This window comes from Jaculus jaculus, chromosome 8 (assembly GCF_020740685.1).
Source record: "Jaculus jaculus isolate mJacJac1 chromosome 8, mJacJac1.mat.Y.cur, whole genome shotgun sequence".
NCBI classification, from domain to species: domain Eukaryota; kingdom Metazoa; phylum Chordata; class Mammalia; order Rodentia; family Dipodidae; genus Jaculus; species Jaculus jaculus.
This window is the reverse complement of record NC_059109.1, coordinates 237,264-253,315: the sequence shown is the minus strand read 5'-3', so window position 1 is coordinate 253,315 and position 16,052 is coordinate 237,264. Positions and strand designations below refer to the sequence as shown.

The 16,052-nt window shown below is 47.1% G+C and overlaps 2 protein-coding genes and 1 pseudogene across 4 annotated transcripts; 1 reads left to right on the top strand and 2 right to left on the bottom strand.

Moving 5' to 3' along the window:
* Positions 1 to 1,796: 1,796 nt before the first annotated feature.
* On the bottom strand, positions 1,797 to 6,145 carry Gpank1 (G-patch domain and ankyrin repeats 1). Of its 2 annotated transcripts, none has more exons than XM_045156389.1 (3): positions 6,095 to 6,145; positions 3,197 to 3,794; positions 1,797 to 2,403 (listed from the first exon to the last, which is right to left on the bottom strand). In XM_045156389.1, the coding sequence occupies exons 1-3, from the start codon at positions 6,120 to 6,122 to the stop codon at positions 1,959 to 1,961; spliced, it is 1,071 nt and encodes a 356-aa protein (XP_045012324.1). In that variant the 5' UTR covers positions 6,123 to 6,145; the 3' UTR covers positions 1,797 to 1,958. The 2 variants fall into 2 exon arrangements, with proteins under 2 accessions (XP_045012324.1, XP_004671928.1); XM_004671871.2 differs by lacking the exon at positions 6,095 to 6,145 and adding an exon at positions 5,284 to 5,816.
* Positions 6,146 to 6,297: 152 nt separating this feature from the next.
* Positions 6,298 to 15,984, top strand: Csnk2b (casein kinase 2 beta). 2 transcript variants are annotated; one of them, XM_004671870.2, is made up of 7 exons: positions 6,298 to 6,449; positions 6,948 to 7,030; positions 12,681 to 12,783; positions 13,883 to 13,998; positions 14,404 to 14,479; positions 14,606 to 14,795; positions 15,752 to 15,984. In XM_004671870.2, exons 2-7 carry the CDS (start codon positions 6,959 to 6,961, stop codon positions 15,840 to 15,842), a joined length of 648 nt encoding a protein of 215 aa, XP_004671927.1. In that variant the 5' UTR covers positions 6,298 to 6,449; positions 6,948 to 6,958; the 3' UTR covers positions 15,843 to 15,984. The 2 variants fall into 2 exon arrangements, with proteins under 2 accessions (XP_004671927.1, XP_045012326.1); XM_045156391.1 differs by having other exon boundaries at positions 6,338 to 6,460.
* On the bottom strand, positions 11,411 to 12,341 carry LOC101611271 (annotated as a pseudogene).
* Positions 15,985 to 16,052: the final 68 nt, after the last annotated feature.

Here is a 16,052-nt window from a genome sequence, read left to right as displayed (position 1 = left end):
CCCACAACTTTTTTTTTTAAATATTTTTACATAAATAAGCCGGGGAGGAGTGGGAAATGGGCCCGCCAGGGCCTCCAGCCACTGCAAATGAACTCCAGATGCGTGTGCCCCCTTGCGCACCTGGTTTAGGCGGGTCCTGGGAATCGAACCTGGGTCCTTTGGCTTTGCAGGCAAGTGCCTTAACCACTAAGCCATCTCTTCGGCCCTCTCAACCACTTTATGAAAGGCTGGTCCAGAGAGGAAAACTGCAGGAGCCCTGATATTTAAACAGCTCTTCTCTACCCCTCCATGTAAGGGATTCAGAGCTTTCCAATCTTGTATGTGTATTGTGAGGGAATGAGGGGGATAGGCAGCAGTGTGAGAAAGAAAAGGACCTTTCAGGGATTGGCAAGATGGCTCAGCCGCTAAGCTTGCCTACAGAGCCTAACCACCAGGATTGAGTTCCTCAGTACCTAGATAAAGCCAGATGCACAAAGTGAAAAATGCATCTGTTGTTTGTTTGCAGTGGCTGGAGGCCCTGGTGTGCCCATTATCTGTTCCTCTCAAAAGCAAAAAATTAAAAAAAAAAAAAGCTAGGCGTGGTGACACATACCTTTAATCCCAGAGGTAGAAGGTTGAGGATCACTGTGAGTTCAAGGCCACCCTGAGACTACACAGTGAATTCCAGGTCAGCCTGGGCTAGAGTGAAACCCTACCTTAAAAATAAACCAGCCAGGTGTTGGTGGCTCACGCCTTTAGTCCCAGTACTAGGGCAGCTGAGGTAGGATACTGTTGAGTTAAAGGCCAGCCTGAGACAGACTACATAGTGAATTCCAGGTCAGCTTGGACTAGCCTATCTCAAAAAAACAAAACAATAGGCTGGAGAGATGGCTTAGTGGTGAAGGCGTTTGTGCCTGCAAAGCCTAAGGGCCACAGTTCAATTCCCCAGGACCCACATAAGCCAGATGCACAAGGGAGAGCATGCATCTGGAGTTCCTTTGCAGTGTGCCCATTCTCTCTTAAATAATAAAAATTTTAAATTATCAAAAATAAATTGGGCTTAGTAGCAGAGGCCAGTAAGTTGAAAAGGAGACATAAAGGGTGGAGAAAGGAAGGGAGGAGGATACTTAATAGGTTGATATTGTATATATGTAATTACAATGATTGTAATGGGGAGGTAATACGATGGAGAATGGAATTTCAAATGGGAAAGTGTGGGGGTGGGGAGGGAGGGAATTACCATGGGATATATTTTATAATCATGGAAAATGTTAATAAATTTTAAAAATAAATAAATAAAAAATAAATTGGGTATGGTGACACACGCCTTTAATCCCAGCACTTAGGAGGCAGAGGTAGGACCAGTGCCATAAGTTTGAGGCCACCCTAGGACTACACGGTGAATTCCAGGTCAGCCTGGGCTAGAGTGAGACCCTACCTTGATAAACCAAAGACAAAAAATATAAATAAGTATCCCTCAAGCTGTGTGCCTTTCTTGTCCACCATGCACATTGATCTACATATTGAGTGATGGCATCCCCACCCTCCAGCTGTGAGCTCCTGGATGATTGAGGGACCTTTTGAACTTGTGACTGTACTGTGAAGGCCGTGTCAACTGAATTGGCTGGAGTGGCCAGATTTTTACTGGAGTGTGAGGTTTCATAAAGCAGGACAACTCCTGGTTTAGAGAGGGGCTTCAAAGAGCAGGGGTACTTCCAGCAGGTGTTGGATCAGACAGAGGGTTGTAACTAACTCATGTAGCCTCACGTTTGCTACACTTCCTTACCATAGCTTCCAGAAAAGTAAATAAAACACAATAGGAGGAGGCTTATTTATTTCTCAACTCTCAGTCCTTCTCTCCCAAAAGCAGTGTCCAATGAATGAAACCTGAGGGGTTTACACCTGGGCAGATCCCAGGAAGTAGAAGTCAAAGGTCCAAGTTCAGACTTCAGCAGCAGACAGGCCAGACTCCACCAAAGTCAGAATTCAAGGTTCATGTACGTCCTCAGATCTCGTTCCCAGGCCCTGTCCTTCTCCTCACATCTTTTGTTCTCCCTCTGACTCAGTGTGGCGACTCGAGGAACCCTCTCTCTCCCAGACACAGCTCGGGTGTCCCGAGCTGAGAAGTGTGTGATTCGGGGCTGGGGTGCTGATCTATAGCCTAACCCTTCCTGATCCCTCTTAAGCACAGTGGGGATAGGGTTGGCACGGCCTTCACCCCGGGGGCCCAGTCCCATTCCTGGCTCCCAGCCCCCCCTTAACAGTAACTTGAAGCCAGGGCTGGAGGTGGGCACCCCAAGGGGAAGGCTGGGTGGTTGGGAACCCCTGGACAGTGACAGCAGGTGAGCAGTAGATGTGCGGTGGTTGGAGTCTTCAAAGTGGGAGCCACAAGTCTGGCAGAACTGGGGGGAGGAGGAGAAGGACCTGCAGAGAAAGAAAAAGGGTAAGGGCAGAGAAGCAGCCTCACAGCAGGGCTGGAAGGGTAGGGAAGAAAACTTCAGATTTCCTGCTAAGGAACAAATGTGCCTTCCTCCCTACCTAGTAGCACCTTTCTGCTTTGTCTGTGGTATTAGAGATGGACCCCACAACCTACCCAAGTGCTCCATCACTAAGCAACAACACCAGCCCCTCTCCACTTAACTGAAAAGGCCCCAGAAGGATAATTTAGAACTGGTTAGTATGCCTCAAAGATCTTGTGGCAGGGCAGGAAAGATGGCTTAGTGGTTAAGGTGCTTGCCTGCAAAGCCTAAGGACCCAGGTTCAATTATCCGTACCCACATAAGCCAGATGCACAAGGTGGCATATGTGTCTGGAGTTTGTTTGCAGTGTCTGGAGGCCTTGGTACACCCATTCTGTCTGTCTGTCTCTCTTAAATAAACAAACTAAAAATAAATACCTATGTAGGACATACTGTGTGGCAAGCACTACCCCAGCACTTACAAGCTAACCCATGACATCACGGCAGCCCCACCGATGCTCTAACTACCCTTATCTCTCAGACAAGGAAAAAAAATGTTGATATTAGGCTGAGTGCAAGTCAAATCAGGATTTCAATCAATCAAGGGTGCCTATGTCCATAACTGCTCTACTACAAGGCTTAATCAGCTACACTGGAAGATGAGGAGACCCCTTTAGCTATTCTGGGGCCTCTGCTATGGGGTGGCCTGGAAGGACAGAACACACAGAAAGCAGAGTATGAGCTAAGGCTCCTCCTCACCGGTTCTCTGAGCTCCTTGTCTCTCCATGACTTTCTCTGACTATGCGAGCCACCTCAGGGAAGCCTGCTTCTTCAGCCAGCTGTGCAGCATCCTTGCCACCCAGCTCGCAGACTCCCACCCAGGCAGCCCCCCGGCCCAGCAGATAGCGCACAGCAGCCCCCTGGCCTGCCCGAGCAGCACACATGAGGGGGGTCCACCAGAAGGCATCCCTGGCATTGATATTCCCTCCAGCTCCCCCTGCCTCAGGAGGCTCCAACAGCCTACGAAGTTCTGCCAAGTCCCCGTCCTGGGCTGCTTTCAGGATCCACTGGGTCATCTTGTCCTCGGCTGCACGGGATCTCCTTTGTTCTGATATTCCTGCTGTAGCCACCCTCAATCGTCTTTTCTTCTTTCTCTCCTGGGCAGGCTCAGAAGTAGACCTCTGAGGTTTAGGGGCAATGCTCTCATCTGCAATTAGAGCCTCATAGAATGCCCGGGCTGCAGCCCCATCCAGGGTGGACTTTGGTGTCTCAGGCTGTGACTGCTGCCACCCATCCTTCCAAAGGTCACTGGGGTCGCTGGCTGGAGTGAATGTAATGAGGGATGGCTTGGGCATAGCTGTTGGGAGAATTGAGAAAATGATGACTAAGTAAGAAAAGGAAGAGACAACCCGATTCTAGTGACACCCTAATGACCACAGCCACCACCACCTCTGGAGACCTGCTGGGAGCAGAAAAGGTTCAGAAACTTACAAACAGACCCTGAACACATGCCAGGGAATTGCCCAGAGGTTGCAAACTGGACCTACAGTCTGCCCAGAGACAGCCACCTGCCCCTCTATCTTAGGCCACAAGAAGCCACTTGCTGACTTGCCACCCTGGGAAACTAAAATAACTCCAGACTGCTTGCAGTTCAGACAGCTTACAGCCCCCATGTCGTCCTCCTCCTTCCTCATTTTGCAGCTAGAGTACCTATCCCAACCTCAAAGCTAGTAAAACCTCGCAGCATTCCCACCCAGTGTGTACGTTTGTTTCCAGGGTCATAGTGCCACTGGAACCTGAGGTGTCAACTTCTCAGGCTTTTACTCAATGGGCATGCCAGGGTCTCCTGCCACTGCAAACGGATTCCAGATGTAAGTGCCACTTTGCACATCTGGCTTTACGTGGGTACTAGGGAATCAAACTCTGGTCGTTAGGTTTTGCAGGCAAGACCTAAACCACTAAGGAATCTTTCCAGCTCCCCTATACTCTTAAATAAAGCCTGCTCTTTGCAATTGAGATGCCTGTCAGTTTCTTCCTATCAAACTCGCCTCCAAATTTTTTCCTTATAGAAACAAAAAACATCCTCCCAGCTGCACATGGTGTTGCTGAGGTAGGAGCATGACAGTGAGTTCAAGGCCAGCCAGAGGATGGAGTGACACCTGCCTCAAAAAAAAAAAAAAAAAAAAAGTAGGGCTGCAGAGACGGCTTAGCGGTTAAGCGTTTGCCTGTGAAGCCTAAGGACCCACCTTAGCCAGTTGCACAAGGGGGCGCATGCGTCTGGAGTTCGTTTGCAGTGGCTGGAAGCCCTGGCGCGCCCATTCTCTCTCTACCTGCCTTTCTCGCTCTGTCTGTGGCTCTCAAATAAATAATCTAAAACTGAACCAAAAAAATTTTTTAAGTAAAATAAAATAAAAATAAAACCAGCAGGGCGTGATGGTGCATGCCTTAAATCCCAGCACTCAGGAGGCAGGGGTAGGTAGGAGGATCGCAGTGAGCTGAAGGCCACCCTGAGACTACAGAGTGAATTCAGGTTAGCCTGAGCTAGAGTGAGACCTACCTCTAAAAATACAAACAAAAAATATTCCTCCCACTCCCAAACTGAGTCTAGGACCCAAAAACCGAAGATCGTGGGAAGACCCCTAGTGGCCGACCCTGCCCCTTGGTAAAGATGATGGGTGTAGCTCCATGAAAAAGCGCTTGCTTTTGCATTCAGAAGGCCCTGGGTTCCATCTTCCGTAAAAGGAGGGAAGAAAACAGGAAAATACGAAATTTGTCCAAAGGTTCTGCATTCCACCTCCATCTCCTTACCAACAATAAAACTACTTTCTCATCCTATTAACACATACCGTTAGGAAATAACAGCTCGACCTTTTAAATCTTCCTCAATCCTATTTCGGGGTCTTCTTTTTCCAAACAGAACCAGACCTGACATTATTCCGGAAGACTTCGGTGCAAGACGGTGCGCACCGTCTCAGCTTCCGTATAGCAAAATGGCGCTACCCTAAACCTAAGAGTTCACGCAACATGGCACGGAGACGCATGCGCAACAGCAACAACAAAATTCCACAAGGTTCAGTTTCCCGCCTTGGAATCTTTACAAGGGCAGAGAAGAAGTATCTCGTGCCCGGACAGCGCGAGGACCCAGGAGAGCTCAGTCGGTTGGGAATGGGGTCCTACGCCCCACAATGCTCTTCGCCGCCCTCGATGTGTCACCCCCGCCCCACATTTCTCTGCGTTCCTTTCCTGGAGGCGAGAAGCCACTGTCCGCCTTCAGAAATACCCCGGAGCACAAAGAGGGACACTCGAGGAATGCCGGCGAGCAGTGACATGAAATAGCGTCACGGTGCCCCTCACCACTACTCAGGCCAGGGCTCAACGCACATACTTAGGGTCCGCACCCCACTCAAGCCCTACGAGGACATGGAGAGGCACAGAGGGACGAGTAGCAAAATGGCCAGCGCCAGCCCAGGTGAGCGCACTGGGCCTTCCAGGTTCTCACGCCGCTCCGCCCCAGCATGCCTCTCGCCTCAAGTCCGAAGCACCGACCCGACAAGGCGATAACTGACATGCCCCGAGATGGAACCAGTTACCCAGGGTAACAGTGGACAGGAAGAAGACTCTATTTCCCAGGCTCCCAGGTCTAGAACGCCCCCGTACCTGGCTTCCGCTTCCGAATAGAGCCCATTCGCACCCTGCCCACCCAGGATGGTTCCTCGCAGATCTCGCGATGCCAGAGGTCGTTCGCGGAGCCTCCTGGGATTTGTAGTTCATGCTACCCTGGGTCCCTCAGTTTGTCTCACCACCAGGGGACTACATCTCCCGGCGTTCATGGAGGCGCCGGACCCTCGGCGCTTGCGTGTTGCCCTCTTCCCTCCCGTCACTGGTTTCCACTCCCCCCCAGCCCTCTCGTCTTGCCGCGGTCTGGTCCGCGGCCTGCGCTGAAGCGGTCGCCGCCGTTCCTTGGAAGCTGCGGCTCCCCTCCCCCATCCCAATCCCGGTCCCCGTCCGGCTGGTGAGTGCGAGGTGGGCACCGGGCCTAGTCGCCGAGTCTCCGGGCGAGGGAGGCCCATGCGCCGTCGGTGGGGGCGAGGGAGGGAAGTGACCGGCTGCGGGTGCCCGAGGAGGCTGGGCGGCCTGACGAGCAGGCGGGATGTGGGGACGGCCGTGAAGCCCGTCCGTCACCCCTGGGAGGAAAGGAGAGCCCTGGGTGTGCTGGAGGCGGGTGAGGGGGAGGATAAACAGTGAAGCCCGGGACCGGCGCCGGGGACTCGGAGACATCTGCGTTCCAGGGAGCGGCGCCGCGGTGTGCGTGGCTCACTAACGCCATAGAGCCACTACCGGGAAGGCTTCGAGAAAGTACCGGGAGTTTGAGAGGAGCGCTGAGAGAAGCTGGAGAGGGGGCCTTTAAAAAGGGTGTCCTCCCCCCCAAAAAAAACCCCACTCTTGTCGCGTGCTGGGACACCAGAGGTCAACAGAGAGCTCGGGCTTCACTTACGCTCTTCTTTTTCAGCCGACGTGAAGATGAGCAGCTCCGAGGAGGTGTCCTGGATTTCCTGGTTCTGTGGGCTCCGTGGCAATGAATTCTTCTGTGAAGTGAGTTCTCCTTCAGCTTCCCCGGCTTGCCAGCTCCGCATGTTCTCTGTTTGTTCAGACACTCACCAGCTAGGCTTATATGTGCCCATGTGCCCTTCCTGTCAAAGAAGGATCCTGTTAACTACTCCCCATCAACCTGTGGTGTAAAGACAAGACAGGCCGAGACCCAGCCTCAGAACTGAAGACTGGTCAACCTGGGTCTTGTTTGTTTGTTTTGGTTTTTCAAGGTAGGGTCTCTCTCTCTAGCTCAGGCTGACCTGGAATTCATTCCGTAGTCTCATGGTGGCCTTGAGCTCACTGGGATCCTCCTACCTCTGCCTCATGAGTGCTGGGATTAAACGCTTGTGCCACCACACCCAACTTAGATTTTCTTAGTATTTTATTTTTATTTGTTTATTTATTTGAGAGAGAGAGAGAAAGAGTGGGCACACCAGGCCCTCTAGCCACTGCAAATGTACTCCAGAGGGATGTGACACTTTGTGCATCTGGCTTACATGGGTACTGGAGAATTGAACCTGGGTGCTTAGGCTTCACAGGCAAGTGCCTTAACTGCTAAGCCATCCCTCCAGCCCAGGCTGTTTGTTTTTGGCTAGAATATCACTCTAGCCTAAACTGGCCTGAAACTCATGAGAATCCTCCTGCCTTAGCCTCCTAAGTGTTGAGATTACAAGTGTGTGTAGTCACACATGACTAACATGTGTGTGTATTACTAGAAAAGTTTCTCTGATAACCATAAGGAGAACTGAAAGGTTACATGTTAAAAGTTTTGTAATGGGTAGAAGCTGTGTGTTAATATGTAGAGAATTCTAACTAACTGCCTTCAGCTCCCATTATGCTGAGAGTGTCAGCCTTGCCCAAAGAGAGGACAAATTTGGTTCCTAGAAATGAGGGGCAGATGTAGAACCAGTGATCTTAAAAGGAATATCTCTGTAAGGAGGACATTTTTGTACCTGCTTATTTGAAAGAAACAGAAAGAAGGAGAGCTGCTGGGTGTGGTGGCACACACCTTTAATCTCAGCACTTGGGAGGCCTCCTTGAGACTACAGAGTGAGTTCCAGGTAAACCTAGACGAGAGTGAGTCCCTACCTTAAAAAACAAGGAAAAATAAGGAGAGAGATAGATGGCTTAGCAGTTAAGGTGCACTCCTGCGAAGTCTATAGATCCAGGTTTGATTCTCCAGGTCCCATGTAAGCCAGATGCACATGGTGGCGCATACATCTGGAGTTTGCAGTGGCTAGAGGCCCTGGCATGCCCATTCATTCTCTCTCCCCCTCTTTCCCTCCCCCCTTTCCCTCCTCCCTCTGCCCCAAATAAATAAATAAACAAATAAAAATAAATCTTTACCTAAAACAAAAAAACAAGCAGCAAGACTATGGGTAGACTGCAAATGAACTCCAGACACATTCGCTGCTTTGTGCATCTGGCTTTATGTGGGTACTGGGGAATCGAACCTAGGTGGTTCTGCCTTTAGGCATGACAAGCAAGCAAGTACCATTACCCAGTGAACCATCGCTCCAGCCCAAGACAGTGTTTTTGTTTTTGTTTTTTTTTTTAATTTTTTTTTTATTTATTTGAGAGTGACAGACACAGAGAGAAATACAGATAGAGGGAGAAGAGAGAGAATGGGTGCGCCAGGGCTTCCAGCCTCTGCAAACGAACTCCAGACGCGTGTGCCCCCTTGTGCATCTGGCTAACGTGGGACCTGGGGAACCGAGCCTTGAACCGGAGTCCTTAGGCTTCACAGGCAAGCGCTTAACCGCTAAGCCATCTCTCCAGCCCAAAGTGTGTTTTTTGTTTTGTTTTGTTTTGTTTTTATGAGGTAGGGTCTCACTCTAGCCCATGCTGACCTGGAATTCACTATGGAGTCTCAGGATGGCCTTGAACTCACGGCAATCCTCCTACCTCTGCCTCCCAAATGCTGGGATTAAAAGCATGTACCACCATGCCCAGCTGTGTTTTTTGTTTTTTTTTTTTAATATATTTTTATGTATTTGACAGAGGAAGAGAATAGGCAGGCCAGGGCCTCCAGCCACTGCAGACGAACTCCAGATGGGTGTACCCCTTATGCATCTGGCTAACATGGGTCCTAGGGAATTGAACTTGGGTCTTTTGGCTTTACAGGCAAATGCCTTAACTGTTAAGCCATCCCTCCAGCCCCAAAACAAAGTGGTTTTTTGTTTGTTTGTTTTTAAAGGAAGAAAAAAAGGTGGTATTTCATCTGACCTTAAGATTCATAGAGATATCACAGGTTTAGGGCTGAAATCATCATGTCTTGATGACTTCTTAAATACTCACTTCTCAAATCACAAAAGTGTAGTAATCTGGAATTCTCAAATTTATAAGCAGCTGGGCTGGAGAGATGGCTTAGCGGTTAAGCGCTTGCCTGTGAAGCCTAGGGACCCCGTTTCGAGGCTTGATTCCCCAGGACCCATGTTAGCCAGATGCACAAGGGGGGACACACATTTGGAGTTCGTTTGCAGTAGCTGGAGGCCCTGGCGTGCCCATTCTCTCTCTCTCTGTCTCTCTCTCTGCCTCTTTCTCTCTCTGTCGCTCTTAAATAAATAATTTTTTAAAAATTTATAAGCAGTTAAAACTAGTGCACAGCTATACAAAAATAGAGCTCAGTAAAGGAGAACATTGTAAACATTTTACAATGTTTTGAAACAGGAAAGATGCTGAGAATTTTGCTTAGTCACTAACTAGGTAAATGTTAATGTTCACTGTGGTATGAAGAGTAATTTGATTATCTCTGCTCAGATATCTACTAAGGTTATTCAAGAAAGAGGATGGATGAACGAACAGTGGTATTAAACCCCAGTCATGTTCAAGACAGGTGCAATCCAGAACTGTCAAAGTATTCTCAAACTGGTTTCACTGACACTAAGAGTGGTATTAAAAACAAAACAAAAAATACATAGTTTGCTGGAATTTTTAAAAGATTTTATTTTTTCAATTAATTAATTTATTTATTAGAGACAGAGAGAGGGAGAGAGAGCAAGAGAGAATGAGAATGGGCATGCCAGGGTCTCCAGCCATTGCAAATGAACTCCAAGTACATGTGCCACCATGTGCTTTGGCTTACGTGGGACCTGGAGAATTGAACCTGGGTCCTTTGGCTTTGCAGGCTAGCGCCTTAGCCACTAAGCCATCTCTCCAGCCCTGAAATTTTTTATACTAACCATTAGAGGAGGTAGTAACTTAATGTGTCAGAACTTAAAATACATCAGCATACTTTAAACCATTCTAAAACATTGTAGGTAACCTTTAAAAACCCATGTAATGAAAAAGCATTGGAATTTATATAAAATCAAATAAAAAAGCAAAAAATAGAACTAATTAGTAAATTTACTCAAGTAAAAGAAGTTTAAATGTTACAGAAATGAAAAATATTAGGGAGCCGGGCGTGGTGGCGTACGCCTTTAATCCCAGCACTCAGGAGGCAGAGGTAGGAGGATCGCCGAGAGGTCAAGGCCACCCTGAGACTACATAGTGAATTTCAGGTCAGCCTGAGCCAGAGTGAGACCCTACCTTGGAAAAAATATATATATATTAGGAATCTATTTATAATAAAAAGTGAATATAAATTAGCCAAATCCATGGACATTTCCAGTTAAACATTCATACAAATAATAACATTTTATATAAGGATAAAATAAACATACAAATATAATATGAAGATTCTGGCAAAAAAAAGAGTCACTAAAAATATTCTCAAGTGTAAAACCTGGTGTGGGAAATATTTCAATACAACATCCTTTATGAATGCTAAACCCTTGATTTAATTCCATGATTTTATTATGCCAGGAGCATTGGGTCTTCTAATTTTTTTTTGAAAGAGATACTGGTATAATGATACATTGGCTTATTAATAATTAAGGTATTTTGTATACACAGTATCAGCATGGGCAAGTTTATACTGATTATTTACTTTGATGCTTTAAACTTTCAAAGTCTTTTCAACAGAAGTAGCTGCAGACATTGAAGTGTCTTTTTTTAATTTTATAAAACAGTAAAATTATTGATTGGTTTTTGTAGTTCCTAGTAGTAAGAACTGTCTTATTTTCTCACATAGTATAAATCGTTCGCATGAAGACCCACCAGTTCTCATGCCATGCTGCACGTAGCCATAGAAACTAATGCAGCACCAGCGAACAGCCTCCTGGTGCACGGTCAGCTCAGGGATGCTGAAGCTGCTCCTTTTGGCTGTCTTTCCATTTCAATGTGAAGTAGATTGTTAGGGCTTCATTAGTAGTTTCATCATGTGGTTTTTAAAAGAAAAAAAAAAAAGATTTAATTTCTTCCATAGTCCACAGTTCTCAGAAGAGACTTACTTTTGGAAATCATTTAATCTGGTGATGTTTTCAATAACTAAAAGCTCTGTAGTAGATGAAATTTCTCAATGCAACTGTAATAAATAAGCATCTACATCCTTAGCTATATTACCAGTATATCCTGGAACCAAAGTAAGATGGTTTTCCTGTTCCCATAATCCATTTAATTGTTGCTTCAGAATCTTAATATTTCCATCATTTATGATTTCTGTTTTGGATGATAGTTCTGACCACCACCTTTTTATTACTGCTTGAAGCCAGTTTAAACCAACTATAATATATTCTTCAAGTTTGCTTTTTAGTAATGACTTTACTAGAGGCAACAAGTCTACATACACAGCAGCCAAGTGAGATATATTGCTTTTCTTCCTGTAAACTATTAGAACAGGAAGGCAATCTACCACAACTCCAAGATCTTGTATCCTCACCAAATAGGCAACAAGTTCAGTTATACTTCTCTTCCTCCAGAAAGTTAAAGCTACATTTAATCTCAAATTCCTGCTGAATAAAACTTGGGCCATTGTTTCATGGTCCTGAGAAACCTCAGAAAAAAAGCTACCGTATTTTGATGATGGGCTTTATGTTTGTGAAGAACCAGAATCACTAGAGTTGACCAAAAATGTTCGACTATCATGGCATAATTTTTCAGGCAGGTGGCCTGCACAAGGCAGTTCATTTTCTTTATTTGCCATGTCACATTCCCCACTTTTAGGGGACTGTTTGTTTCAGTAACAGGGATTTAGAAATGGATGATGACCTTTCTTTCTGTGACTGATCACCTTGCGTACTTTATCTGGGCTTTTCACGACTTGTCCAACTGTTCTACTTATGTAAGCAGCCAACTGTTTTGGAGATTTCTTAACCTCCTTCATGTTCTTATTAGTGAAATTAGAGATCCTCTTTCTAGGAAGATCAATGGAATGATCCTCAATGTTACTACAGGATTTCCGTTTTTTAACATTGTTGATTTTAGATGCCATAATCTCTTAAGTACCGGCGCCTCATTGTACCGGCACCTCAGCCCAACCACAGCGCTGACCAGCCGTGCCCCACAGTCTAGAGCATCCCTCAGCTCCCCAGCCCGGCCCCACTCAGAGCCATTCAAATGCTGCTGTGTACAACCCGCTGGGATAACTACCCTCCAAAACAGTTTTTATGGGCAACACTGTGTAAACTGGAGAGACTCAAGTACTTAAGCCAAGTTGGGAGAGGAAAACAAGATGTCATTTGTTGTGGATAAGGCATCAATAGAGCATCTTGCTCGGATCAAAGCTGTGGATTCTAATATCAGTTTCCTCTTTACTTTCTTGCCATGGCAGGTAGATGAAGACTACATCCAGGACAAATTTAATCTTACTGGACTCAATGAACAGGTGCCTCACTATCGACAAGCTCTAGATATGATTTTGGACTTGGAGCCTGGTAAGGCAACCCTAGGATGGTTGTTGGGGATTCTGTATATGTGCACAAGAGCATGTTTTGTTTTAGTTTATTTGGTCTTTCTGTAGCACAGGCTGACCTAGAATTTACTATGTAGTCTCAGGGTTGCCTCGAACCCACAGCAATCTTCCTCCCTTCGCCTCCCAGGTGTTGGGATTAAAGGCATGTGCCACCATGACCTCATGGCCCCTAACTCTTTTTGTTTGTTTGTTTTTTGTTTTTCGAGGAAGGGTCTCACTCTAGTCCAGGCTGACCTGGAATTCACTCTGTAGTCTCAGGGTGGCCTTGAACTTATGGTGATCCTCCTACCTCTGCCTTCTAAGTGCTGGGATTAAAGGCGTGCGCCACCACACCCAGCTTGGCCACTAACTCTTAATCTTCCTCCTCAGCCTTCTGAACCCTGGGGTTACAAACATGTACCAAAACACTTGGCTGCTGCTGCTGCTGCTTTTTTTTTTTTTTTTTTCCACTTTGTTTATTACAGAGAGGCAGCAAGAGAATGGATGCACCAGGGCTTCCAGCCACTGCAAACAAACTCCAGACACATGCACCCTCTTGTGCATCTGGCTTATGTTGGTCCTGGGGAAATGAACCAATGTCCTTTGGCTTTGCAGGCAAACGCCTTAACCACTAAGCCATCTCTCCAGCCTCAGGCTTCTTACATAATTTTGATCCTTGCCTGATTCTTGCCTGTGTGACTGGTAATGCTTGTTCTGAATCTAGTTCAATTCCATTTCATAATGGTAGTTTACTTATAGGTTTTGTTTATTTTTTTCTGCATGACAGCATCCAGTCTAGAGTACCACTTTCTGTATTGATGTCTATGGGTTGAGGAGGGAGTTTGGTGGGAGAGAAGAGGGCAGAGGCTAAATAGGTATAGTGAGAAGGGAAAGCTAGGCTGCCTCGAGTTGGTTGAGGGATCACAAGTCCATTTTTCTGGGTCAGATGCCCAGGTGGTGGTAGGGTGAGGCTCAGAGATGGGTGCTGGATAAACTGAGTAGGCTTCTACCCCGGGGAGGGGGGTGGAGTACCAAAGAAAGCTAAAAAACAAATGGTTGCATTTGTTGGTTGCATATTTCAGATGAAGAGCTGGAAGATAACCCCAACCAGAGTGACTTGATTGAACAGGCAGCCGAGATGCTTTATGGATTGATTCATGCCCGATACATCCTCACCAACCGAGGCATCGCCCAAATGGTGAGCCTGTCTGCTCCTACTTGACTCCTGAGGCAGTAAGGGAAGGTGACATGCTTACAGCAAGTTGTCCCCGATGAGGAGGCTAGCTGACAAGAAAGGAATTCCAAAGCCTGGGCCTATCAAATCCTCCTTGAGGGTCCTTCTGAACGGGGTGTATACAGGATAAGAAACCATGGACAGGCAGTTCTTCTAGCTTGCCTCCTCCACAGGGAACTCATAGCAAAGGGCACTAATGCTTTAGTGCTTTACCGGAAGGAAGGCAGGAGAAGAGTTGAGGGCCCATCTTGGCAGAGAAGGGTCCTCTGGCCAGAGGTGGGAAGTGTGAAGGACAATGATGTGGGTTGAGTGAAGAAAGGAATTGCCTCCTTTCACTTTCTCACCAGTCTCCCATTTTATATACCTCAGTTGGAAAAGTACCAGCAAGGAGACTTTGGCTACTGTCCTCGTGTGTACTGTGAGAACCAGCCAATGCTTCCCATTGGTGAGTGTTGTAGAAGGAAGGGAGGGCACGTGAGAAGTTGGGTGTAAGCAGGTCAGTGCCTGAGTCCGGCTGGGCGGTTGGACAGAGCTCGGGGAGCCCGGCTTGCAGAGTCTGGCTCTCTCCCAGGCCTTTCGGACATCCCAGGTGAGGCCATGGTGAAGCTCTACTGCCCCAAGTGCATGGACGTGTACACACCCAAGTCGTCGCGGCACCACCACACGGACGGCGCGTACTTCGGCACTGGTTTCCCTCACATGCTCTTCATGGTGCATCCCGAGTACCGGCCCAAGCGACCAGCCAACCAGTTCGTGCCCAGGTAGGAAGCATGGAGTCACCAGGGTCAAAGGAAATGCCCCAGGCTCCTCAAAGAGAAGAGAGGACCTGCATGTTCCTAAGCCAGAGCTTTTTTGTGCTGAGTGGCTGTTGGAAATTAATTACTTGTGCCTCAGTTTCCTTGTCCATGAAACAAGGATGCTGATAATACATGCCTGACAGAATCTTTACTTGTTTTATTTGGTTTTTCAAGGTAAGGTCTCGCTCTGGCTGACCTGTAATTCACTATGTAGTCTCAGGGTGGCCTTGAACTCACAAGGATCCTCCTACCTCTGCCTCCTGAGTACTGGGATAAAAGGTGTAGGATCTCTAAATATGTAAATGGTTCAGAGTGATATGTGGCACTTCACTTACATTTAAACTGTAGCAGTAATTGTAACATCTCAGTGTGCAACTTTTTGCCAGAAGATCTGAGATTGTGATTAAACATGGTTTATCTTGGTGTATCATGTTTATTGTGTGCAGGTAAAAAAGATGCCACATTAGCTGGATGTGGTGGCACACCCCTTTAATCCCAGCACTTAAGAGGCCAAGGTAGGAGAATCACTGTGAGTTCCAATCCACATTATGTTGCAACAGGTGAATTTGAGGCCTCGAGGTTGGGTATTTAACCCAGGACCTCACACATGTTAAACCTTTTTCTATCCTGAGATACACTACCAACCTGTGTGTGTGGTGTCTTTTTTTTTGTTGTTGTTGTCTCACTCTAGCCAAGCTGACCTGGACATACACCACCAGCATTACCTAGCTTGAAATTTTGAGTTTTAATGAATACTTGAAATAAATTTTTCATGTGTTCATAAGCAAAGAAGTTGGGGAATTACTGACCTTAAGCACTGAATAGGCCTGTGGAATGGAAGAGCTCAGGCAATAAGCTCCAGCTCCCAGGAGTCAGGAAGATACTCACCCTGCCGCCCTCTCTGACTTCTGCCCAACCAGGCTCTATGGTTTCAAGATCCATCCAATGGCTTACCAGCTGCAGCTCCAAGCCGCCAGCAACTTCAAGAGTCCAGTCAAGACGATTCGCTGATTCCCTGCCCCACCTGTCCCTCAGCCTTTGACACCTCCATTCCTTTGCTGCCGCCCTTTCAGGAGCCCTTTATGGTTTTTAGTTTAAATTAAAGGAATCATTATTGTGGTGGGAATATGAAATAAAATGGACAAAAAGGCCATGAGCTAGTCTACTGGTGCTTGCGATTGGGGAAGGGAAGGTGATGGTGTGCTGGACCCCAGGGACCCT

What these genes read in the sequence shown, in the direction of transcription:
- Csnk2b (XM_004671870.2), top strand. Translation starts at nt 6,959, where the DNA reads ATGAGCAGCTCCGAGGAGGTGTCCTGGATTTCCTGGTTCTGTGGGCTC. An exon ending in GATTTTGGACTTGGAGCCTG is followed by an intron (nt 12,784 to 13,882) that starts GTAAGGCAACCC and finishes TGCATATTTCAG; the next exon opens with ATGAAGAGCTGGAAGATAAC. An exon ending in GCCAACCAGTTCGTGCCCAG is followed by an intron (nt 14,796 to 15,751) that starts GTAGGAAGCATG and finishes CTGCCCAACCAG; the next exon opens with GCTCTATGGTTTCAAGATCC.
- Gpank1 (XM_045156389.1), bottom strand. Translation starts at nt 6,122, where the DNA reads ATGGGCTCTATTCGGAAGCGGAAGCCAG. An exon ending in TATTCGGAAGCGGAAGCCAG is followed by an intron (nt 3,795 to 6,094) that starts GTACGGGGGCGT and finishes TTCTCCCAACAG; the next exon opens with CTATGCCCAAGCCATCCCTC. An exon ending in ACAAGGAGCTCAGAGAACCG is followed by an intron (nt 2,404 to 3,196) that starts GTGAGGAGGAGC and finishes CTTTCTCTGCAG; the next exon opens with GTCCTTCTCCTCCTCCCCCC.